The sequence below is a fragment of the Notothenia coriiceps genome, unplaced genomic scaffold, assembly GCF_000735185.1.
Source record: "Notothenia coriiceps isolate Sejong01 unplaced genomic scaffold, NC01 NC01_scaffold00019652, whole genome shotgun sequence".
NCBI classification, from domain to species: domain Eukaryota; kingdom Metazoa; phylum Chordata; class Actinopteri; order Perciformes; family Nototheniidae; genus Notothenia; species Notothenia coriiceps.
In genome coordinates, this window is record NW_011352353.1 from 72,942 (window position 1) to 99,756 (window position 26,815).

A 26,815-nucleotide genomic window follows, 5' to 3' on the forward strand; every position below is an offset into this window, starting at 1 on the left:
GTTTGAATGTCCCCCCTGTTACTCTGATTTGAATCCCTCTGGACACGCCCCTTTACTATTCTACTATTTGTATGACTCAAGAAGAAGAAGGATACATTTTTAGTGGGAAATCATCTTCAGGAAGCAGAGTGAATGCGTTCTTCCTTCAACGTTTTTCTAATGTTTTAAAGAACTTAACTATTGCGGTAAAGCATAAAATGTCCACCCTGTTATGCTCATTTTTAGTGGAACTGATCATTTGTTTTACATTTTGAAAATATGGTGAATATATCTATCAAATATATATTTCTGTTGTCACAAAGTGCTAGCTTGATTATCATCACACATGTAGCAATAGCCAAGTTTAGCATAAAATGTCCACCCTGTTACCGTCCACCCTGTTACTATTTTTCACAGTAACAGTGATGTTAACTGTAACAGTAACAGTGTGTGTTAACACAGTAACTGATTTTTTTGTGAGACCTGTGAAGACACCATTACAGTAGTCCAGTCTACTGAAGATAAAAGCATGGACAGGTTTTTCCAAATCCTGCTGTGACATTAGTCTTTTAATCCTAGATATATTCTTTAGGTGATAGTAGGCTGATTTAGTAACTGTTTTAATGTGACTGTTGAAACTCAGGTCAGAGTCCATGACTACACCTAGATTTCTGGCTTTATCTGTTGTTTTGAACATTGCAGACTGAAGCTCAGCACTAACTTTTAAATGTTCTGCCTTGGCTCCAAAAACCATTACCTCAGTTTTATCTTTGTTTAATTGGAGAAAGTTCTGACACATCCAGTCATTGATTTGTTCAATGCACTTACTCAGTGTTTGAATTGGAGCATAGTCTCCTGGTGAAATGCTTATGTAAATGTGGGTGTCATCTGCATAGCTATGGTAACTTCTTTTGTAGTTTTTCATTATCTGAGCCAGTGTTAGCATGTAGATGTTAAAGAGAAAAGGCCCCAAGATAGAGCCTTGAGGAACCCCACATGTCATATTTGTCAACTCAGATGTGTATTTACCTAGAGAAACAAAGTTGTTTCTGTCCTTTAAGTAGGATTCAAACCAATTTAGAACTGTTTCCGAAAGTCCCACCCAGTTTTCCAGTCGGTCTAGTAATATGTTGTGGTCAACACTGTCAAACGCAGCACTGAGATCTAATAATACTATAATAAGACAAACAGATGACTAAAGATCAACCTGCCAGCATTTAGAAGACATCCTTACTTAGTGATCCATATTGTAACAGAATTTGTAAAGCCGTGTTCTGACTATTTACAAAGAAATGGCTGTTTGGTGCTAACGTAAAGATTGCTTCTAGTGCAAACACAGAACCAATCTCACTGAAAGCAGTGTTACTGGGTTTTTTCATAGGGTTTGTCTATTTCACAGACAAAGCAAGATGGGAATCTCAGCCCAACCCTACTGCTCTGCTGAAACGATTAGTTGACTAATGGATTAGTGGATTTACAGAAAATGATTAACAAATATTTTGATAATGGATGCAGAAATCCTAGGACATGCTGTTTCAGTCTCTCAAATATGGCGTTTATCAGTTTTATATCATATTAACTTGAATGTATTTGGGATTTGGACTGACAAAAAAAGACATCACCTTTAAGGTACACATTCTGCTCTTCATCCCCATTTTCCGACATTTATATACCAAAAGATTAATAGATGAATATAAAAAAGAATCTCATTTGTTGCAGCCTGCTCTTGCCTAACCTTGAGACAGTAAACAATCTGTACTTTTAATTATTCAAATGCAGTATGTAGGAATCCGGCATTACTAAGCTCCCAGACATGCACACCCATAAAAGGCTATACTGCAAAATAAACCTGGATCAGTGCTCACTTATCCAGCTACAGATGAGAGTGATTGGTAGTAAAGATGCACTCTCATCAGGACTTTGATATCAGACTACAGAATCAAAACATCAAAGAGAAATTCAAATATGATTTACAGCTAAATAGTTAATGTTATAGGCTTTTCAAGTCATTAGTGTGCCTTGGTAATTCTGATGTATGGTAAGTGATGTGATAATGTGATTTGGACTCACCCAACACACTCTGCTACAGGTCGCATAGACTCCTGGGATACAAACACGTGGCAAGCAAATCTGTTCAGCATCGGGTGCTTAGTTATGAAGCCAAAGTAACTGCAGAGAGAAGAACAAATATGATTAAATCAGTCACACTAAACAATAGTGACACGAGGACAGAAAACCAATGTGTGTGTTTACCAATTGTTCCTCGGATGGCATCCGCAAAATGAGATGTTCTTCATCTGGAAGAAGTGACTACATCTGTCATACTACAGGAAGAGAGAGATGCAGAGACAAAGGAGTAAATACATAACCATCAATGCAATATAATTTCACAATAAAGAAATGATCTATCTTTATCTTTATGACTGTAATTATTTGTACATACCTCATCAAGGGCATCATATTCATCCTCCAGGCTCATGATCAGTTTCACTCCTTGCAAGCTAATCTCCAGCTCACATAGAGAGGGAGGCCGCACATGTACCGTCCGTTTCCTCGATATTGCAATCTTATGTAGAGAAAATACCTTTGTGTCAATACAAATATGCTTTAATGGTGAATACACATTTGTTTGTGATTGGGCGTGTGTTTTGCTGTTTTCCACTTAACTTACCTTCTGCATGGCAGCGCAGAGAATGCCGTTGCCTTGGTGATAAGGTACCTCGACTGACCCCAAAAACTGAACGTTGAAAGTCTCGATCCATGCAGGATTTCTTTTCATTCCTATGGGTTGTAATGCAGACACATACATACAGAGCATGTGTTTCTTCTGACCTTCACACTGAGATGCAGAAAATGACAGGTGATGTATTTCTCAACTCACCCAACAACTCCTTAGACTGGCCTATGACCTCGTGGGCATAGAAGGCGGGAAAGATGCCCCTCTCCCCTGTCCGCATGTTATAACCTCGGTACCAGTAGTCATCCTCTTCTTCCTCCACATATAAAGGATCATCAACATCCAGCTCCAGCTCATCTGCATGTCTGGGAATGAACCTGCAGAGAGCAGCAGAGAGTCAGAGGACAAAAGAGAAATGTTAAACGGTGTGTCTTTGCATGTGTTTCCTGCTGTTAGGCATCCTTTAGACTGGAGTTAATTTGATCAGGAAGCATCTGATTTGGTTTTGGGTGACTCCCATGGGGAGAAGAGATAAAGAAATTAGGAAACAGCTGACAGGGTTGGAAACAAAAGAGTTATAGTAATATTAAGGAGTCAAAGTGCTCTAGTTAGAGGGGATGTACTTATTGAAAGAGAACAATGGCAAAGCGAATGCATAATATTACATCCACAACATAAATGTATATAATAGTAAGGTGCTTGTAGCTTTCTCTCTCACTATTGCACACACACAAGCAGAGACACAGGTGGCTGATGTGATTATTACTGGTCGTCCTGCAGCTCTCGAGCCCAGCTGTAGTTGGACATCTGCCCTCCTCCCAACACAATTAGTGTCACCTTAAAGAAATATTGTTTTGTTTATCTAGACTTTTTCTTCTAGACACAAAAGGGCAATTTTGGAGCTAATGGCATTCACAATACCATTATGTTTCTACAACCTTTTGCAATATTTATCTATACAGATCTAATTTTCACTGTAATTCACATTTCTCCAAATATTGTCCCATGATCAAGAATGAGTGTGCTGTAGATTGTCTCACCTGTAGACTGCCCTGTGTGTCTGGTCCCTCTCCTCTCCATTGATGGTACAGGAGAAAAGTCCAAAAGACTCTGTGCCTAGACCGCAGAAACATATAAGACTGTTTTGATGACCTGAAAACGACCTTGTTCAAATGTCTAAAATAAAATACATTATTCCATGGTTGTAGTTATTTGTTGGTGCTATATTCTCAAGTTAACTTAGAGTTAGACTAACTTTTTGCAAGGAAGTCTACTTGGAAGCTAATTAGATTTGTCAAAAAATAAATGGAAAAGAAAGCCTTTGTAATGAGCTGAGCCTTTCATTATGCAAATCACTCTTCATTAGGGATATATATCTTGATGCTAGAGTACTGATTGATGAGGGATGTACTGGGAAGCAGAGCCCTCCCATTGTGAGTTTGTGTGGTTCTCCCTCTCAAATTTAGATCACCTGCTACTGTATCATGCTGAGAGCAATGTGTTAAACCTAAATGTAGTGTATCATGGTAAGGACCCTGAGGGGAAATATTTACCAATAATGTTGCTGGGCTATAACCTGTAGGCTGTATAATTGGCTACATGTTGGCTTAATTTAAAGGAATACTTCCATATTTTGGAAAATGCCGCTACCAGCACAGCACTTATGACAGGTTGGGTTTAATTGAACAATATAATTAATACATAATTTGTTAAGCTTTAGAGACACTGCCTTTTGGGATAATGTAATACTTGATGCTAAGCTAAGTTTACTATTCCCTGACTGTACTTTTTAAGTTTATTGACCAATACAGTTGTATTGATTTATCAGGAAGAAAGAAAACGTGTGTAAATTCACAATGTCAAACCGTTCCTTTAATCCTAAAATTGACACTTTGATTGCAAAAACATATCTGGGTGTTTTCCAGAAGGGTGTGGGACTTACTGGAGGAGCGGGAGGTGCTGTTGACAAACACATTGAGGAACTTCTTGGAGAATGGGAGATCAGCTTCAGGTGAAGAATCCTCAGAAGAACTGAGAAGTTCTGGCCTCACTTTTTCATTATCGCGACCGTAGCTCACCTCCCCTGTCTCCACATGGTCTTCATCACATAGCGTGGACAGCTCACTTTCATCGCTCAGAACGGATGTGCACCTGAGAGGACAACATATGCCCGTTTCAAATATCAATTTAGGGTTAGACATCCACAAATGCTTTAAACTGCTTGATTCACCACCAGACAGCTACAGAAAGTAGAGTTTGATCAAAACATTTAGAAACAATGTTATATTATTACTTCTTGTAGTAGAATAAAGCAAATAATATTAAATGTGTTCCGCTCAATTGAAACAAAGACATTCACAATTTCTTTCTTAGATTTCATACATTCAACACACCATCAGATCATACCTTCTGAGTTTAACTAGTTCCAGCGTAGTATTCTCATCCACCACTAGTGTGTACTTCATGGAGTCATAGGCCAGTTCATCCTCTTCATTTGACTGCCTCAGAGACAGATTTGTCTCGCACAGTGGGAGGTCTCGGTCAGATAAGGGATGATTTTGTACACTGGAATCAATTGGTGGTGAACTGTCGAGCTCTAAGTCACTCCCCCTGTAGGACTGCTTCCTCATGTCACCCATTAAAGGGTATGAGTCTCCATCGTCCTCCTCTTCTTCATTGTCTGTAGAGTAAGAGAGGCTGAAGCAGCGGTTGGTCTGGGCGGTCGGTATGTCTAGTGTCAGGCTGTGTTTAACCTCGGTGATACGCTCAAGAGAGGCTGAGGAGCGGCTCGTTGGCCTGGGCTCAGTCTCTCGCCCCTCGTCTTTGTCGCTCACCACGCTCTCACTGAGGCTCGGTGAGTCCAGTTCCTTCCTTCCCTCGTGCATCATCAAGTCATTGTTGGGCTCTTGATCCTCCTCCTGTCTTCTAGTGTTCTTAGATGGTTTGTCTGTGAAGTTCTTCTCAGAGTCTTGCGTTGTATACAAGGTGTTTAAATCTGTGGTTCCCCTCACGTTGTGTTCACTCCCCTCCACACTCTTCCTTCTCTCTCCAGGCTCCATCATATCGTACCCTTTAGCTTCCTTCTCTTCTTCATCTAATTCATCCATCTCTGCCTTCTTCTCTTGGTCCTCATCATTGAAACCGTCTGCCTCTCCAATGTCTGAGGATGGTGAGATGGTGTCGGACACAGACAACTTCCTCTTGAAGCAGTCCTCAGGACAACTGATGGGATACGAGCCCTCTGAGATCATCCTGTTGACCAAGTTGCAGAGCAGCCACGGTGAGTCTGAGTTCTCGCTCAGTTCGTCTTCACTCTCTGAGTCAGACTCGCCTTCACTGGTTCCATCATATTCATCTGCATTGGGCATAAGCCTTGGTCCAACTGGCAGGTAGAAGGAGCGTTTGAAGCTCTCCAGACTGTGGTCTGGTTCTATCTGCAGTACCATCTGTCTGGACAGACTGTCTTCACATTGTTGGGCTGGAGGCAGAGTCTCATCTGGGTCCGCCTGGTGCTCAAAAGACAGCTCATCGTCCACATTCTGCAGGGGCTCCTCCTCGTAGGGCTCAGGAGGTAAGATGGGTGATTCCAGAGGGTATGGTGAGGGTAGAGGCGAAGGAGAGGGAAGAATAGACCCTTCTTTGATTGGGTCAGCCTGGCCAAGAAGTAGAGACGTTTTAAGCCCCACAATGTCACTGTCCTGCTCTAACTCTGTCTCCAGGTCCAGTTCCTGGTCTGATGTAGGCGAGCTGGCCTCCTCAATGGAGTTGGTGAGGTGAGACGAGCGCCCACTGCTGCTCTCATCACTTGTCAGGTCCAGCTCGGTCTCAGAGATGGAGGAGATCATGTTGGAGACTACAGCTCCACAGGTAAACGCTGCCTCCAGCTCCCCTTCAATGTCAGAGTCAGAGCCAGGAGAGCTTAGGTCCTTATCCTGGTCTGAAGTCATGTAACCCTGCTGGTTCATATCTGCTATCCCTGGGTCTGACGATGGAGAGGTGGAGTCATTACCTGCTGCCTCCATGGCAGAAACTCCTGTATCGGAACGACTGGTGGACACATAGCTAGAGAAGGAGTTGGGTTCAATTGAGGGGAATTCCACATATGAACATCGACTCTCCTTACACACCATATCGTAGGTCTCCTTACACATAAATTCCACATCATAGTCCTTCTCCAGCTCCTCATCAGACAGGGGTGTATCTGCACCATCATTGACTCCAATGGGGGCAGTGGATGACAAGCAGCGACTGGTCCCATCCAGGTCTAAGTCGTTCTCTGGCTCCAAACCTGACTCACTGGTGATTGTGTAAGTGTCGGTGGCACGCCGGTTTGAGTGTTTGTGGTTGTGGTCGCTGTTGAGGTCGTGGTCCACCTCTGTGTCTGAACACTGGGATTGTTCATCTACAGAAGGTACTCTGGTCTTCTGGATTAAGGGATCTGCCTTTTGCTCAGTGAGATCACCAGAACAAGGGTGGGACTTGTGTTGACCAAATGAGCCTACAGAGATAAAAAGGGGAAGAAAAACAAGAAGGGCCATAAGAGAATGAAAATAATGTATGACAAAGGAATGAAGAAGATGATGAAAAATATGCAAACACAGAAAGGAGACATGTCATAAGGGATGTGGGGAAAAGAACATTTGGACATAATTGTAATAATGAATGAAATGACATGTTTTAAATTTAAAAAAGAGGGTGATGGATGAGTCAGTTCAGCCATCTCTTCACTAGAAGCATACTCATTTAACTCCCTAAAGTGGACATGTGCAAATGGGACTGTAAGAATCACCATGAGAGTGTTAAAACATACTGTACTAGTGAAGTCAAATTCACTTCACGTCACTCCATTTCACATCACGGCACCACACGACACTGATGATTATGGAATGATCTGCTTTCGGGGTTGGCCTTTTTGTTACCGTATTCGGGCCTCTCTCGCCTGTTGCCCTCCATGTCACAGAGGAGGGGCCTGTGAGGGGATTGGGGGTTCCCGCCCTCCCCAGTCTGTTTTTGGGGAGTACCTTTGGTTTGAGACCCTGGTGCCTGGGTAACTGGAGAGGCTGGGCACTGGCCTGTCACAGGGACACCATCCTCCAGACATGTGTGGGTTGGAGACAGACGACCTGGAGGGATAGAAGATATTATTTTCAAAGTTATACCTGCATTGTGTAAAGGAGCTTATTTTGAACATGCAGCATTGATTTATCTGGTAAGCTATGTTTATGTTTACTACTGGGCAGCAAACGTTCAAAAACTACCATTCTGGCTGTGTGCTCCAGATGTGCCATGGTGCCACCTGGAGGCTCACTCCCTCACCTCAACTTCGCTACCTGCTCTTATCTGCTCTTCTCCCCAGTCAAGCCTCTCTCGCTTTACTTAGTAATCCCATAGTCCTTTCTACACTGAAGATTTGGTACCAATTTCGCAAGCACTTTAAGTTTTCCTCTGCATCCCTTCAGGGTCCAGTCGATATGAACCATCTCTTCCCCCCATCTTTAATGGATGGTGTTTCTCTCTCTGGAAAGGAAGGCATAAGGTCATTCCAAGACCTTTTTGTAAATTGACACTTTCCCTAGCTTCCAGGCCCTGGCTTCTAGATTCTCTTTACCAGCATCCCATCTTTTTCGCTATTTTCAGGTCAGGCATTTTGTCTCCTCCCATTTTCCTAACTTCCCCACTCTCCCTCCCAAACAATCCTGGGATTACCTCTTGAAATTAATGCCAGGAGAGAGGGGGTCTATCTCCAAAATCTACTCGCATATTATGTCACTAGATACATACTCTATGAGCAAAACTAAAATGGCTTGGCGGCAGGAATTGAACTTGGAACTACCCGAAGACTGGTGGGATGGGGCAATTGGCAGAGTGCGAACTTCCACCTCAAGTGCTCGCCTTAGGCTCATACAGTTTAAAGTTTTACATAGATCACACTTTTCCAAATCCCGGCTATCCAAAATATACCCCAATGTAAATGACAAATGTGACAGATGCCATCTATCCCCCTGTGACCTTAGTCATATGTTTGCCCATTGTCCCAAATTGAAAACTAACTGGCAATCAATCTGCAAAACCCTCTCAGATGTTCTCAAGACCACCCTGAAGCCATGCCCCTTAATAGCCATCTTTGGTGTCCCTGCAGATTTGTCCTCATTAACCTCCAAAGAAGCAGATATTGTCTCTTTCACAACCCTCTTGGCCCGTCGCAGGATTCTTCTCAACTGGAAGTCCAAACATCCTCCCTCCATTTCTGCCTGGCTAACAGATGTGATCTTTCTTAAGCTTGAAAAAATTAAGTATTCCTTAAGGGGCTCCAATGAAAAATTGGTGCTCAAAGTGGCAACCGTTCATATCTTTTTGTAATGCCCTACAAAAGCTCCCCTCAGATGAGGAACTATAACTCAATACTGGCATAAACAATACATTGCCCTGTATAGGAAGTCATGATGTGGTCCAGGCAATTTGCACATTTTTGCAATTCTATCTCATTATTTTATTTTATCTAGTTCATTTACTGTATTGATTTGATTCATTCATGTTTGTCCTCTTATATGTCTATCCCTAGACCCTGATCTGATTCAAGCTGAACAAATCTCTATGCCTTATGCGTCGACAGATTTCTCGAATGTATACATAAGTATTACAGTTGTTACTGATGTTATTACCATGCACTAGTGACCATTTTATTGTGGTTTTTGTTTTTGTTTATTATGTTGTTGCTATTGTTTGTATCACCCTCTCTGTTGTGGGGTGGGGGAGGGGGGGGGGTGTGCTGTATGTCTGTTGTTTGTACTGTGATGTAATAAAATGCAAAATCTGAAATAATAAAATTTAAAAAAGTTATGTGTAAAGTACCTTCAAATTACCACAATTGAGCCAATCAAAGCCATTTTTATTTAAAAAAACAACTTAATTACATTCTGTTGAAATTAGGGATATGTTATTGTGTTGTATTATACTGTGTATTATATGTTAATATTCTACATATTGTTAAATGTGGGGTAGGTAAGTTTGAGAAACCAGCTCGAGATACACTTTTTATTATATTCCATGGAATGCTCTTAACATCCTGATAGCAATGTATATCTTAAGCGCTTTGACAAAAAATCCATAAAAAAATGTCATCTGTTGAAGCCGTAGTACTGTAAAAAGCACAACCAATAATTTTAGCCGGCCCGGCTAAGATAACTGGATGGCCTACCTGCCTGTCAGCCTTCCATCTGTGCACAAACTTATCTCGTGCCCTCATTGGTCATGTGCGCTTTCGTGTGTGTTGGAGGAGGGGCTCTGTAACAAAGTGGCAGATTTTTTCCGGCTGTGTATTTTCAAATTCTAGCGCACCCGAGCTGGTTTCTCCAAAATTACCTACCCCACCTTTAAGCTTTGATGCAGGCTATTTATCCATGGTCAGTCAAATTAAGTATCATCTTTTGTGAGGTGTCATGCATGGCAGACAATAAGAAAAACACAATTCATAGTCCATACGCAAATTTACCCTGTGAGGTCTTCCGTAAAGAGTCTTGCCAGCTTCCTTTTTTGGGCGACAGACTGCTGTTGTTGTTCAATGAATCCTAATGAAAAGAGAGCAAAGGAGATACTGAACAATGTTGAACAGTACTATGACAACGAGTAAGAATTGTGCATAATCAATATTAGTGTTTGTTGGGACCAGAGCTTCAGGCTGCTAACCTGTGACACAGCAGTGGTGAGGTTCAGTGTGGTCGGTCTGCTCTTAAGTGTGCCAAGAGAAGGAGAGAGAGGAGGCGAGGCAGAGGGGGACGGGGGTGCATCAGGGTCAACCTCTTCATCTTCGTCGTCTTCGTCATCCTCATCATCCTCATCTTCGTCGTCAATCATCTCAAACTCCTGGAAGTCATCCTGGAAGGAGCAGACTGCGTGGTGCATGTCACTCTTCTCCAGTATAAGGGAGTCCTGAGGCCAGAAAAGAGAAGGGGGATTTGTATGTTTTCACACTTTGAATTATATTTCATATAGACAAATTAAAGCATTTCCTGCTCTGAAAGCATGAAGGGAAACTATTATGTAGTGAACTAACAAATGAAAGGAAAAAGTTGCTACCTTCTATCCACTGCATAATATGACATCCTTTTTCCTTTAAAAGCTTTGGCAAGAACAGGCCTGTCCAAGAGATGAATGCAACAAGGAGAGCACAGATGGACGGCATGCAACACAATGTACTGTGATTACACAGAGGGCCTTTGTAAAACACAGACACACACATAAAAGCACTGTAGTTGGCAACTCTGCACACATAAACAGCCACAGTACATTTTGCTGATAGGATTTTTTCTTGCAGCCTTGAGTGTTCTGTTTATCATAAGCACACATGAATATATTTTGAGTGTATGTGTGTGTTTGTGTACATAAGAAAGAGCAGGTAGGTGCAGCCTTCAGCATCAGCACGGCCCGTCTACACTACAGGCATCGAAAAATGCTTTCAACGCTTCGCCCATTCACTTAAATGGGGTGACGTAGAAGATTTTAAATCTTCGCCGAACTGCATTGTGGGGAGCATGGCATGGCTTTGCAAGCATCACGAGCATCTATCGGCATCAAAAGTTGAACAATGTTCAACTTTTGAGGCTCGATGCTTGGCATCAGCCAATCAAATCCCGTTTATGCAAATCCCGCCAGTGCAAGCGCTAGCCAATCAAACCGCGTGCAAGCTGGGAGAGCCAGACAACAGTTCATTTCCTCATATTCCAAACGAGATATTACGGTAGCAAATCACCCGGTTCTTTACGACCAGAACTATTTACCGGGATACAAACCGGAGGAACCAGGCATGGAGGGAGGTGGCAGAGACAGTAGGTGAAACTGGTAGGTTTTTCGCCTGTTTGGAGAGTTTATATCCAGTATACTTCGTTTTAACATTGCTATTGCTTTGTATGTCGGGGGCGGGAGATTCATGTGATTGGTTGTTGCTCGCATTGTTCGCAAAAAATCGCCAAGCTTCAGACACGCCCAGCTTCAAGATTTTTTGATGCCTGTAGTGTAGACGGGCCATGAAAAGGTGAAAAGGTTGAACCAATTAAGTCACTAAATATAAAGTCACTGCAAAAACCCTGCAAAAGCAGAACAGCAGTCTTGAGGATGGACTGTTTTGAAGACAAAGGAAGGAGAGATAATGTGTGAAAGACGAACGCAAACATAGGAGAGGAAAGGAAACGAGAGCGGATCAATCAGACATCTCTCAGGTTTCAGAAAGTTTACCGGAAAGGAGTGCGCTAAATGATGTTAAGGTTCAAAAGACCACACCTCCATACGCATATAAGTGTTGCTGCTGTGTATCTGTTATATTTGAAACATACAAGGTTTAATGAGGGTGAAATTTCAATTAAGTAGATTATTGACAATGTTGGCTAGTTCTGGAAGAAGAGGCATTTTCAATGTCTGTCACAAGGCAACATTGATCAAATAGCTGCTTTGTGGAATTGTATAATCTCTCACCAAGGGATGATATTTTATTACGGATTGTTAAAAAAGAAGACTGAAGAAAGTTACTTTGACAAATAACCATTACCGGGGTAATCATAAATATCCTCATTGATTTTTGCAGGTGAACTGTGTTTATAAACATTTTTCATTTAATATGAAAAGATCGCTGATACAATTCAAATATTTGTTTCTTACCTAAATGTAATATGATGCCAATATGTGGCATTTTAAGAGTTTAAGCTGATTTGATGTTTATGGAGATAATATAGATAACTGCGGGTAGTGACATGTTCATATTGACCCATGCTTCACTCATTTAACGTTAGAGAGCCGACAGTGACATCACACTGACATCATCTCTCCCTGATGAGCCTCAAACATTGAGCTGGAAACCTTGCTTATGCTGATATTACAATAAGCTGCTACATCTTCGTTACCAGATGCAGAGTGCACTATATACTTTTTCTGATCATCTCTTCCCTACTTTGACAATGCTAACACAAGGATTGATTTATCTGGTTTGCAGTTTGAACAGCGCAGCAGTTTCTATGCCTTTCAGTGCAGTCTCTTTAATGGAGGAATCCAAGCTCGCCCTTTCAACCATCCAACAACATTATGCTGACGATTGGTGCATCCACTTTATGCCACAGCAACAAAAATCAACACACAGTTTTTTGCTGACAGAGTCCACATGAATATTCATAAATATAACTCATTAACATATATATTTTGTCTGTCATTTAGCTGTTAATGTGAAACAAAGTTTTGAAAGGAATTTTGTGTGCGCTAAGAAACCTTTCAATCGATCATTATATCATCTCACTTCATAATCTACTACTGTCAAGTTTCACAATGCTGTCTCCTCACACTGACCCATTATAAAACATCACTGAGGATATGTTACCTATAACTCTATGACAGTGTGAAAATCCAGAGATCCATCAGCAAGGTTGTGAAAGTGCCACATCTGCCTCGGAGACAAATCTGTACTGTCAAGAGTCATTTTTTAGCCCGGGCACCTGACAGACAGGCAGGGAGACTTTAAGAAAAAGAGAGATCTATAAATAAGAGTTGTGTGTTGGCGAGAATCAATCCTCAAGGTCTCCAGTCCCCAAGGACATCCCATCCAGCCCTGTGACTGAACCTGTGCAAACAAGCTCTTCTGCTGGTAAGTTAGGTGTTGTCGTGTTATCATGATCCTGGCTTCTGTTTTATTTTGAAATGTGGGTGCATTTGATCCCTCATAAAGACCGTTTTCCAAATGTAGCTTGTAATCTAGTTGAATTGAATGCCGGAGTGTAGGACAGATGCCTATTAGTCTCCCATTTACAGAGACCACCTAGCTGAGTGATGGCCCTTCATCTATCATTGAAATGTCCACATTTCAAACTAGCACCACAGCTGGGAAACATACCCCATTTCTCTGTCACATACTGAATTATGCATGTGTTCATGGTATTCAATCCGTGCTCTGGTGAGACAGAGATGGATGCTTGAGAGACAGGATGTGAACAATCCTGAGCGAGACGTGTAGAAAGCATCAGGGCGTTTTTGTGTTTATAAGGGAGATTTGTGTTTGTAAGAGAGATTCAGAGACACAAAAAAGGAGAGGTTGCCTCCATTGTGGTCCTGTTATGTTGATATGCTGAGTTAAAAAATTAAAGGTCAAAGAAAAAAAACAAATCACATGGTTGAAAACACATTGTCAAACCTAATCCCCTCTGACATCATGGATAGTAGGAAAGGACAGCCTGGGCCAGATATGCTATGACATTTTGGCATTTGGCCAGCAGTTACCAGATAAAGAAATATGAATTTCATAACAAACCAATGTGAACGATTCTTAATTGCCTGCCTTCAGCTCAGGATGACATAGTCAGGCATAGTGTGTGTCTATTTGTTTTTGTTCACATGCTTTTGTGTGTGTCCGTCACAAAGGCTAAGTACTGATCAAAAGGGTTATGCAGATTAAGACTTGAACCCCATAACAAATTGGAATTCAACAGAGCCTAGGATTGGGGGCGGAGGATAATCTCACTGTTTAGTTTGGCTGTCCTTAACATCAAAAACATACTGCCTGATATGGCTGAATCCTATCTGATATAAAAACCAGCAGCCTCTCTCCTCATCAGCAGGGTGCGACGCAAGAGGGAAGGACTGCTGCTGCTGATGAGCTGACAGGGTGTCACCCATCCTACTGATGCAAGCAAAATCAAATACCATGTGAAACACCCCGTGCACAACATTCTCTGTCTCGCTTTTCATTCTCTGTTATTTAAATGTGCACGCAAACACACAGAGGGCAACTGGGAGTCTGTCCTATCCATCCCATGTCAGCAAGATTACTTCCTCTTGGCAATGATGTATGTAACAAGGCCCGCCGCTCTCTGCCCTGCGCTTTCTTGTTTGGGAAGAGAGCAGTCATGGCCTCTGCTGGTGTGTGTGAGAGGTGGAAGAGGGCACTGATGCATGGTTTACTATGGTTTGACCTCTCCAAAACATCTACCCTCTAAATGATCTCTTTTTCTGGAGGGCTATGCAGACACGTCTTTTTACAGAAGGGCTTTGGCTAGCAACCCATAACGTGTTTTGTTGGTGGATTACAGTTGAGGAAGCTAAATATCTAGCACAGATTTATACCCAGAGCTTAACCCTCAGAACCAACTATCTCTGAGCTAAATCCCCGTTCACCTCGCAGAAATAGAGAGAGAGGGAGAAAGTGAAGGAAGCAAAGCTTTAAGGGGGAAAGGGAGTGGATAGGTGGTAGAAGAACAAGGGGGGAGGGAATCTGAGCTCTGTCTCCAAGCAACACTCTGCATAGGAGGAAGGGAGGGAAGGGAAGACACATGGGAGGGTGGGAGGGAGTAAGGGAGGGAGGTTGTCTCTGCATAGCAGCAAACTGCATTGGGTCACCCACCCTCTGCTGCAGCCGTGGCTCCACGCCACCAGCATTAAACATTTACATCCCACAGGATGGAGACACGAGAAATACAGAAAAAGAGAGAGGATATGAGATAATAGTTCTTAGAAATTCAGTAATTAAGGTCTAAGCTGGTCAGACATGTGGGATGATTCAGCTAATGACTCAATTATTTCCATATACTTCATAACAGTCACTTGAGTAGGAGGTTTAGTGGAAGTACTAGAATTTCTATAACATGCCAAGTAGAGAAGCCAAGGACTTTAGTGAATGCATGCTGTTTGCTCAGATTTACTATGATTATGATAATCAGAGTACATGGAGAATTATGTTCATCATAGCCAGGAAATGTATTAATTTTGTCCTGGTTTAAAAGAAATTATGAATATCTGAGGCTTATGGTCATTACTGTGTTAACTGCAGTACTGGTAGCTTGGATGAAAAGAGCTACAGAGGTACTTATATAAGATAACCTTTGAAAATAAGCATACACAAAACAGCTATGCAAACCAAGTCAGCTTTTTTTTCTGTCCTCTTAATGTCACATTCCGTAGCTACATTTCACTAAAGCCCCCCTGAAGCTAAATATTTTCATTTTTTCTGCCAGTAATACATGCAGGTGTCATTAATGAACTATAATGTGCATTTTTCCAAGGCAACGGTAGAAGAGCCTTAAAACCTTAACAAATCTGGTAGGAAAAAATAATAAATATCACTTAAAATACACACAATAATAAATATCTAAAGTTTGCAAACAGTGAAATAACTTGTTTAGTTTATGGTTTGACATTGTCGAGACACGAAGCACAACATTTGCTATAAAAGGTCACATTTCCATAAAAGAAAAACACCTAAGAACAGAGAAGGGGCCCCACCTTCTCATAAGGATCAGAGTCATAGTTGAGTCCAATGCCACAGTCATCTGTGATTTCAGAGAGATCTTCATCATCAAACTCCTCCAGGCTGATGTCGTGGGATGGTCTGGAAACACAAGAGAGACAGTATATTCAATACATGTCGTGAGGAACAATTCCTATACCTGCAATGTGCCTGTTTCCTTACTTAGCGCTCCAGAGGGGAATATCTCATTGATTTATGCCCACACACTGAGAGCTGATGTAACTCATTGCCTGTCACTGTCTATATGGGCCTCAGTCGCATATACTGGACAGATACACACCCACCTCCTCTGTCTTCTTATTCATTCCACTAACACGATGGGATAACACTCACACAGTGCTGCAAGTTAATGGCAATATTTCAAATAAGGTTAACTGAATTTCATCATATAAATGGTGGATGATATAACAGTTGAAAGTGAATTATTGGCAATTGCCTCTTACACCAGTTTCTAAACTTCTATACACAGCAACAGCATGCCAGCAGGGAAGTGTATGTATCTGTAATGAACTGTGGCATTGCAACTTTTCTTTATTAGGCTCTGCTCATCTTTGCCCCATTAGTTTCAGCAGGCTCTCAGTTCTACAGCTCTTAGATTGCTATGGGTTGAAGGAAATGCTGCATTGCAGCTTTCCCAATAGGAAAGGGGCACTCCACCTATTACGTATGGATGCAAGCTTACATCAAACTGCCACATAGGGTCCTGTGTACACAATGTAATTTGTCCCATGGAGAAAATGAGAATGGGCTGATCTAATCTAATTGCATAACAAATGGGGTCATTAAAAGGCTCTGTAATCAGAGTCCCCCCATGCTACTGGTCTGCTTTGATATAAAACAAGATGCTATTGGCAGCAAATACAGGGGAAGTAAAATCCAATCTTTGGGGAGATGTTATTATGTCTATAGGCCAGTCCAAGCACAAAGAATACAATCAATTAACAAGCATACAAAAGTTGTATTTTTCATTGAATGTTAAGCTTTTCAAAGGAATAAAAGCTATCAAATCCAAACACTATTACAAGTTATGATAAGCTGAGCAACACAAGAGCTTGTGATTAAACTGTGTGCTTAAGGTGCTACTGATAGTGAAGTCCTGATATAGCATTCATTTTCCATTTGCGGAAAGTTACAGTTCCACACAAACTATTAAACTTGACCTTGCTGTTGATAATTATATTTTATAGACAGATTTGTTTTAATTCTGCAAAAAGGTATAAATAACTAAGTACTCAGCATCATCTTCTTGAAAGACAGAAAATAGACACATTTATCATACCTCTTCATTACAGTGAATACAAGTTAAGTAATTACTCTATGAAAAGTGTCAAATTATAAAACTCTGAGTTAATGTCACCACTACATTATTCCAATGGATATACCCAAAGGCTTTCATTTGAGTTAGTGTTTATTGAATTAATGTTGTGCAAATTAAGGGTCGTCACCCTGTCGGAACTGATATGACTGAAGTTTTGATAACAGTCTAGCTGATATGGGCCTAAACATGTGTATATAAAGCCTGTTAAGACTCAGATTTGTATCCATTCAGGAGTGCTGTGTGGACAGGAGGCATCATGAAGTGTCTTGTTGCTGTTTTGGTCTGTGTGGCGCTTGTAGAGGGAATCGTCAGGTAAGGAAATGATCTCTATATCCTGCGCCTGTTTCGTAAAATAAACTATTTTCTTTTTATGAGAGAGCAAATTACTTTGAAGATCAACCGCTAAAGTTGCTAAGGATAGTTATATCAGGTTAAACTTATTCATGTTTATGCTTCCTTCTTCCTTAGGATCCCTCTGCATAAGCACAAGTCTATGCGCGAGGCCCTGAGACAGAAGGGGATCGAGCTGCCTTACCAGGATCCGGCTCTCAAGTACCAGCCTGATGAGTTTTCCAGCTCTGCCAACATGTACATCAATAACTACGCTGATGTAAGAAATCCTAGCTTAACGCGATTTTACACACAGCCCTGACTGATGGGTTTGCATTTTATTTTATTATGTTCCTCTCTTTCTTTATCTCCAACCAATGTGATGCCCAGACCACCTACTATTGCGCCATCAGTATTGGAACACCCCCCCAGTCCTTCCAAGTGCTCTTTGACACCGGACCGGGTCTGCCAACCTGTGGGTGGACGCCATCTACTGTAGCACTCAGGCCTGCAGTGAGTATAAACCAACAGGCTTACATGAATAAATCCCTCATCTGTCACACTCTTCAACACATATTTAGCATGTAAAAAGCTGATATAGGCCATCATGGGATTTAGAGTTTGAGTGTACTTGCAGCCATGCCACGAATAACTTTCAGTCTTTAAGGAAGCATCAGCAACTGTGTAAATTGACTTATTAGTTTCAAAAGACTCAGTGAGGCATGATGGCATATTTTTTGACATGCCTCCAGAGATAATCCTAAACTATGTCATTCACAGACGCACACACAAAGTTCAACCCCCAGCAGTCCTCTACCTACTCTGCCAATGGACACACCTTCTACCTGCCCTACGGAACCGGAAGCCTCTATGGTACTTTTGGATATGACACTGTCAATGTGAGTCAGACCCACCAAACAAACAACTACATCAGTTGAACAAAACACTGAACTGGACTAGTTCTTAGTTACTGAGAAAGAGTACTACCAGAAAGCATACATTGTCGATAGCAACTCAAAGAGTGAAGAACATACCAGGGAAAGATGTTGCATTGGAAAGTTCCAGTACAGGAAGATCTGTGTAGCAGTTTTCAGTTTTGAGTGTGTAGTAAGTATGTGTATTAGTGAAAATACAATGAAATATAAATGTGGATACACTAGATCAGGGGTGTCCAAACTTTTTTCATCGAGGGCCAAATACAGAAAAATATACGAAGGGCTGGGCCACTCACTACTAGAGGTATATTGCCTCATAAGTTCAGTTATAAGTAAGCAAAATCAATCAAATGTAGGTAAATTATGCTTGTGAGGGTTGGCAGCTCATCCCTTAAAGCAGAAACCTCAGATTGATTATAATAAGGAGAAATAGGAAGGGTGTATTTCAAGCTTGTTATGTACATGTAAATAAGTTATTGGGCTTTTTTCTTATCAACTAAGATATGTTAGAAAATGTTTCCGACTCTAATTGACTGAATTTATTTGAAAAGTGGTCTTATTAATATGTGAATACTACTGTTTAATATATTTTTACATTTATATTTAAGAAGTACAATATAAGACAAGCACAAGTTTGTCCGCGGGCCGCATTTGCCCCAGAACGGGCCGCGGTAGATTTGGACACCTGCACTAGATACTAAGGAAAATATTTTTGGATGAAGAAACAACCAGAGGTCTACCTCCTATTTGTTTTTATTAACCATGCTGTGCAACAGTCATAATAGACTGTGCTTGAAAACATGTATAAATACAATCTATGAATTGACATCCTACTCCATCGCAGTGGTTGGCATTTGGAACCCAAATAGGGTTGGGGCTTGTGATCACCACACCAGGAGATCGGTTCTGAGCCAAAATAACTCGGTCAAAATTTGTTGGTTGCCAAGTTGGACGGCATCCTCGACTGCCCTACCCAGCATCTCGCTGGAGGAGAGACTCCCGTCGCATGGACACATGATTCTCCAAACTTCTGAGTGCCAAACACCATTTGCTTGCTATCTTTCCAGGTATCAAACCAAAAAGACCTCATTAAGCACCTGAAAACATACACTCCGTCACATGGAGGATATCCTACCGTCAGATATAACTATATCCATTATGGAGCATCAGATAAGTTGGTTGTTGATCAGGCCTGTTGCCATAGTTTAGGGCCCGTAAAACCAGAAAACACCCAGCCCGTCCCAGACTCGCTTGTGTGATAGCCCTTGAAATTCTAAAGCAATCTTAAAATCCCTTTGTTCCTGATCCTTCAGTAACATGTGGACTGCAGCCCCAGGTCAACAAACCTGCCCAACTCTCAAGCTGGTAATTAGCGGGTTGCCCCTCCCCCTCCCTGGCTCCTTCCCTGCTTACATCAATCAGGGTAAACGTACTCACATGCTGCACTCAATAGGCATGTATTTTTGTGTGTGGCTTTTTATTTTGTTTATTAGCAAAGTAATAACCTTTCCGCATCCCTGTCTCCCGCCACCGCACACCAGAAATGGATACCAAGTGCGCCCGTGGGCATCGCCCACATACCTCCCCTCTCATGAACGCCAGCCCCCTGTTGGCTTGGGGGACGGTCCCCAGAGAGTACTACTCCACTACGACCGCCAACCAACAAACCGCCTCTGCTTTGCTTCAGCTGGCTAAAAGTCATAATTTTAACGTAACTATAAACCTGACCAGAAGATAAGGAGTCTGTGTCCACTCGACCACTGCTTCTGATATATTGGTATTAATATATAGTTAAATCCCTGTGGTATGTTCAAATAAAGTTGGTTTTGTGTATTAAAAACAAAACAAAAGGAAAATCTCGACATTAAATTGCATAATTCTCACCAAAAATAAAAGTTAAAATGCTCGTTGCAAGTGTTTTCATATGTCATCCTTCTAAAATAAACGTATTATCTTCACAGCACAGGAACAAGGCTGAGGGAACATAAAAGGGTTTTCCCCAAGAATGTTTTTTTTCAGTTTTTTATTTTCTTTCTCCTGTCACTTTTTTGATCCCCTCCATTCACCTTCCAATTCTGCTGTGTTTCCAGACTCCATTTTGTTCGAGTGCTTATCTGCTGAGTGTAGGAGGTCTCTGCAATGCATGTCAACAGTGTGGCCCCATTTCTCCTAAACTGCAAAACCTCAAAATGTGTGTAGGTAAAAGCTGCACAGAGTAACAACAATAGCAAATGCCTCAGTCCTTTCCCTTGATGAGTTAAAACACTGACTGATCCCATATATTATTTGTTATTATAATTGTTTGTCCCTTTCTAAAATATTCCGTACTATTTATATTTCAGTGTCTCTATCAAATGAGATACAGCCACCACTGCAGTGTCTACATTACATCATGTTCCTGCTTCTTGTTTAGACAGCTTCCAAGTGAGCGTACAGTTCCTGTCAAACCACGTTGTGTACCGCTTGCTGCTTATCCGACAGTACACTGTGACATCCTTTGCATTTATCTCACCTCTGCTTGGGATAATTCTTAATAATAGGGATTTGAAGCTAAGGCTTACCCCTCATGTTCCTCTTCATACTAAGAATCACATTCACATACTCATGCAGGAAAAGAGCCATTGGTCTCTACCTATTCTGAATTGTGATATGCTAAGCAAGATGAGAATCCTACCACAAGGAAAAGCAGTCAGCACAAAATGACCAATCACTAACGGTGGTCATGTTGCTGCAATGGCACACCCAGATCCTGGCATTGCTAAGATGTTGCTTCCACCTGTGTCTTCAGGTCTCACTACCTCTTTTCAATTTCTCTCTGCCCTTCTCAGGCCTCTCCATCCCATTCTTGTTTTATCATTTATTCTCTGCCACAACTGATACTGTCACATCCAGACCAGAAATGTTCAAGCCAAACCAGCCCACTCATCTGTCCTTGTCTCATTGTACACTGAAGGCATCTTACCCATGCAGGGCATCCTTCATTGTCTGATTGAATAATGCTAATCAAACTATTGAGTTCTGTTGTGTGCGCTATGCGAATCAACACACTTTCAAGTTTTAAGAATTGATTAGTAATAAAAAATCCATAAAGCCCAACATTTAATTGTGAATTGTTCACGTTTCTGAAATGTGAGAATTTGGTGATTTAATTTTGTTCTAACATTGGAGCTAAGTATTATGTTATTGTATATAATTTGAGTCTTTTTAGGTTTTGGACATTTGAAATCTAACATTGGGCTCACGGAAAATAATGGTTACTTTTTTTTCTCATTCTCAAACTGTATAGCCACTCTTCAAATAACCCAAATGAGTCTCATCACACAATGTCATAAACAGTCAAATTGTATGTATAAAGACAAGCCATAGTTAAAACATTAAATGAAACGAAATAAGAATCTGAGAAGAATTGAAGATACTGATGACTATTAAATAGATGTAAAAACCGTATCAAATAGATATCCATGGGGGGAGGGGCGATGGGGCGTCTTCTGTAATTGCGCTGCCTTTCAACCATTAAAACACTGCTTCACTGTGACATCATCGTCATCTTTAAAAGGATATGTCATGTGGTTGCTACTGACTCATTAACAAGATCAATTTCCCAGGCTTTTTACCGACCATCTGTCTTCAGTAATGTAGAGACACACCCACACACGCAAATAAACTCGGGCACACACATATGAGTCATACATTTAAGCTAATGAAGCACATTCTGTTGTCTGTGTCAGATCCAAACCTGAAGATTGAATCAAAGGTGATGCATCGGTTTGCCTCACAGATGATGATTTCATGTTGATTTGGCTACAATTAAGTCATCAGATGTAAAGCAAATTGTATGAAACATTCACTGGCGTAATATTGATGATAAAGAGATGGAAATGGAATGACTTTGAAATATTTGTTAATATATTTTGTGAAATACAAAGCTAACAACTGCTGTGAAGATTGACATGTAAAAATATAGCAAGTGTTGGTTGGTTTTACATAGTGTGCAGAGAGATAGGAAATATCTAAATACAAAGGGAGATAGAAATACAGCAGGAGGCAGAGATGGGATGCTTAAGCTAAAATGAATCTGTATTTGATTTAAGCCTCTTACCCCATGGTTACCATACCCACCACTCACTCCCTCCCCCTGCCTTCTCGAGCAGCCTTCAAAGAGAACATCGACTGCTAAACATATCAGATTCATAGGGAAGGGGGGGGGGGGGCAATCATTGGGACTCTTACTGGAAATGTTGAGTAGTCTAGCTTGAAATCATTGATGAATACAACACGGGTTGAATACAATTATATCAAGGTCTGGTGTCAAATTATCTTTTCAAATTCAAAACCTTTTAGATCCATTGTTGGGCGGCAACTAAAGATTGCTTAATATGCGAAAAATTTTCTTGATTTATCAGTCACTTAAAAGATTTAAAAAAATAACAGAAACCCAGAAAATACTCACATTTTAGAAACTCCAACCAGTAAATCTCCGGCATTTTTACGTCAAAGATTAACATTAATAATTAAAAAAAATGTTTTTGTAGATAATGATAATAATAATAATAATACATTTATTTTGGGGGGCGCCTTTCATAACACCCAAGGACACCTTACAGGGCATGGGGGCAATATATAGGGAACAATAACAACAGTGGATTTAGTGAAGTATCAGCCGGGGTAAGACAAGACAAACAACAGGAAATGGACTATAGAAGGACACAAAAGGACACAGGGTACAGTTTATAAAGAAAATGCCAGTTTGAACAGGTGGGTTTTGAGTTGGGATTTGAATGTTGTTATGGAATCAGACTGTCGGATGTGTAGTGGCAGGGAGTTCCAGAGTCTGGGAGCTGAGCAGCTGAAAGCTCGATAATACAAACAAAGATTAATTTACTAACTATATTAAGCTTGGTTGTCTCCATTCAGATAAAGCTTTGATCAATTTCTAAGCAAGAAGATCTATCAAAAACATAGATCCATGATGACTCTCATCAAAGAACCAAAAATCGGATTTGGCCAGAAAGATGACACACAATGTATGTGTTTGAGCATGATCACAATGTCAATGATTTGTAAGGCAAATTTAGATAAACAGTCAGTAAGTGATTTATTTAACCATCTAGGAACCAGATCCAGCCCTCCCGTATACTACATACTGACCCCTAAAATCTACATAAACAACTCCTTTTAAAAAAACATAAATTCTGAAGTATAGCTTTTTGGTACATTATGAGTTTTGGTGTATCAGCACATTGGTTTGGTTTCAGTAAATTGTTACATCAATTTGAAAGAGCACCATGTGTTTGTTGTCCAGGCAATGCAGGAGAAATAGTAGTCATTTCTGGAGCTCAGAAAGACAGGCTCTCTTACGGATTATGTTGCCCATTGGAAACAGTGTTTGGGTTATGTAAAGCAGATTACCACACCAGCACACCACCAGTGGTTTCATCCATAAATCGGTCAAACACAGAAACAGAGACACGACAAACACAAACACAACCCAAATTATAAAATGAGAAATGCACTACAAACAACAATCATCAAATAAAGACATTGATTGCTCCAAATACTAATATTGCATCAGGTGAATTATAGGTATACAGTCTGATATTGATCATCAATAGCTGACCTGAAATAAACTTGTATGTACTCTTGGATGTACACAAACTAATACAAATATATAGAGTGCAGCTGATCAGTGTCCACTCCATTAAATGAAGTGGTGAGTGGTGCATGCAGCTGCCTTGTCTTCTGTAACAGTGCATTTTTTTTTGATAACTGAGAAGTAAACTGCAAAAACTACATTTGGAGTCAGTGACACCAGCTCATCAAAAGCGTTATTCCAAATATTGAATTGATGAATACAAGATAAATAAAGATAAGGTTAGTCCAACTGTTTGCCAACGCTGTAAATTAAAACTATTGAGCCAAAGCTATGGCTCTGTGATCCAAACTAAGGTCATGAGTAGTCATGCAGAAAATCAGGTCTATTGATCTGATATGATCTCTCCATGAAGTGAGGCTCCAGTACGTAACCAAATCCACCATGAGTGCCTTTTGTGGATATAAAATCCACTGGGACCTGACTTACTAATGTGATTGCTTTCAGTAAGGACATTAGACAAGCAGAGGCAGACAATGAAAATGCTGTGGCATAATATCCATAAGTGCAGAGAGCCACATCTTTCCTTTATTTGAACTTTCTGGTGCTGTGAGCAGCATCTAATAAATACTTTCATCTCCCTTGTTTATTCTTTCTTCCTCTGGATGAGTTAGTGAAATGACTGCAACCTTGTAACAAAACAATAATAGCATAATAGCAAGGAAATAGAAAAAAAGGGTTGTTGTTATGTAGCCTAGGATTTTTTCTGCTGTGTTTGCATCAGCATCAATCGGTATGAAATAATTGCATAATGGAAAATAAATATTTAATAATCATGTTTCACAACATACTGTATGTCTCAACGCAAAGGCTTTCTGAATATTGCAGCTGCCTCAACACAAGTGGCCCCGTCTTACCAAATGTGCAAATTAACAACAATGATACTAAAGAAAACATGTCATGTATACTGTATCATGTAAACAAAAACAAACTTGGAGAGAATACTGTAGGCTATTGTTACACTAAATAGGCTATGCACGAGTAGGAAACAGCCAGTATAATCACACTCTCAATTGTGTTAAGGCAAGAAGAAAACGCAAGTATTTGTCATACTGTGATTCTCAGAGGTCATATTAGAGGCGTTTGAAACAATATCGATATCAGTACTTCCGTAAATCATTGTTCAGCAACATGCCCTTGCCACAACAGGGCGTGGGCCTCGCACAGAGAATGCGCAAGGCGGTTGCCTTGCGGTCGCTTAGCGTTTAAGATCAATCATTTGTCATCATTTTTTTCACATGTATTCTTCTCCACACTGAGAATATTATAAGTTATGTTAATAAAAACATAGTGTTGAAGGAATACATCACATCCAAAACACAAACAACTGGTCCTGATCAGCTGCATCACCTATGGGCGCGCAGGGAGGCAGGCCTGGGAGGTTATTAAAAAGAGATCTATTACTATCCATGGGAGCGAATGTTCGTTTTCAACGTCAAATCAAAACGGGTATACATTATTTGTTTATCATCTTTAGTGTCATTTTCTCCACTCATCAAACGTGCGCATCGTCCCCCATCATCTCCCCCACTGTAAGCTCTTACCTGCAACCAGGAGGAGAGAGGGAATGGAAGGTGGATAAGGAAAACATATCGGCTCTGTCCGCCATCTTCTTCCACAAATGACTCAGAGCGACTGCAGAAAATCAAGGAGGGGAGCGCAGTCCATTCACAGTCACAGGGCAGAGGACAGACGCAGCCGTGGACAGAGGGTTTTCTCTCCGCGGCCCCCCAACAGATGACCCCCTGGCCGCAAAGCCTTCAATCAGACGAGCCTGCTCAGCACCATCAAATCTGCAGTCAAACATCCACACAAGCGGAGAAAGCAAGAGGGAATGATTTTCAAAAAACACTGCACCACACCGCGGAAATCAAAATACAATCCCGTGTCCCCCCCGGTACGTCCACGCGGACAGGATGGTACCGCAGTCCGCGTTTTTCCTCGCCAAATAATCTGCTGCTGTGTGATGCTGCCTGTGACACACAGAGGATATGGGCCAGCAGCGCGGAGGCAGGCAGAGACAGAAAGGAGGGGGGGGGGGGGAAGCAGAGGCGGTATAACGTCAGTGCCGTTACCGTGTGAGCAGGCTGTCCTGTGTGGATGCAGGCAGAGCTTTGAAGCCTGAAGCACACAGGAAAACAGTGGCATAAAATGATAATTACCGTAGAGTGTTTCCGATGACATCACACTGACACGTATATAAACAGACAGAGCAAAACGTGCCTCCCAGTCCGTTTGTATAATACTGTATGTGGGCTCTTGTTTCTTGTTTGAGATGTTTATCTTGACCCCATCCTGCTTGTGTCAGTCAACTTTATCCTGATATATCCATAAATACAATGGCAAGTGCTGCCTGCAGGACAGAACAGAGCATTAACCAGAAATGGCAATGGCAACATTCAAAGAATAATTGTTGAAATATCCGGACACGAAAACAAAGTGCCTCGAAAATTGAAGAAAGATATTTCTTAAAAGGTAAAACGAAACAGGGCTACATATAAATAGGTTGTTGAAATACTAAATGTTTTCTCAAACAACAAAGGGTATATGGAAGGTCTTAACGCACATCAAACATGTATCTCAAATGCAAATTATCTTTACTAGGCTATAATTATCATAATAAGGCATACATGATATGGTTAATTTCTCC

The 26,815-nt window shown here is 41.1% G+C and overlaps 1 protein-coding gene across 2 annotated transcripts in view; it reads right to left on the reverse strand.

Moving 5' to 3' along the window:
- mapk8ip2 (mitogen-activated protein kinase 8 interacting protein 2) overlaps positions 1-26,178 on the reverse strand; it is a 30,387-nt gene extending 4,209 nt beyond the window's left edge. Inside the window, exons 1-13 of one of the 2 annotated variants that reach the window (XM_010778915.1) lie at positions 25,710-26,178; positions 15,908-16,013; positions 10,343-10,585; positions 10,149-10,224; positions 7,678-7,779; positions 5,063-7,154; positions 4,599-4,807; positions 3,697-3,772; positions 2,861-3,033; positions 2,651-2,760; positions 2,423-2,545; positions 2,233-2,303; positions 2,050-2,148 (exon numbers count right to left, since the gene is read on the reverse strand). In XM_010778915.1, the coding sequence (XP_010777217.1) occupies positions 2,050-2,148; positions 2,233-2,303; positions 2,423-2,545; positions 2,651-2,760; positions 2,861-3,033; positions 3,697-3,772; positions 4,599-4,807; positions 5,063-7,154; positions 7,678-7,779; positions 10,149-10,224; positions 10,343-10,585; positions 15,908-16,013; positions 25,710-25,774 (3,545 nt within the window). In that variant the 5' untranslated portion in view covers positions 25,775-26,178. Of the gene's footprint in view, positions 1-2,049; positions 2,149-2,232; positions 2,304-2,422; positions 2,546-2,650; positions 2,761-2,860; positions 3,034-3,696; positions 3,773-4,598; positions 4,808-5,062; positions 7,155-7,575; positions 7,780-10,148; positions 10,225-10,342; positions 10,586-15,907; positions 16,014-25,709 lie in introns of both variants that reach the window. The other variant, XM_010778914.1, reaches the window with a different exon arrangement.
- Between the last annotated feature and the right edge of the window lie 637 nt (positions 26,179-26,815).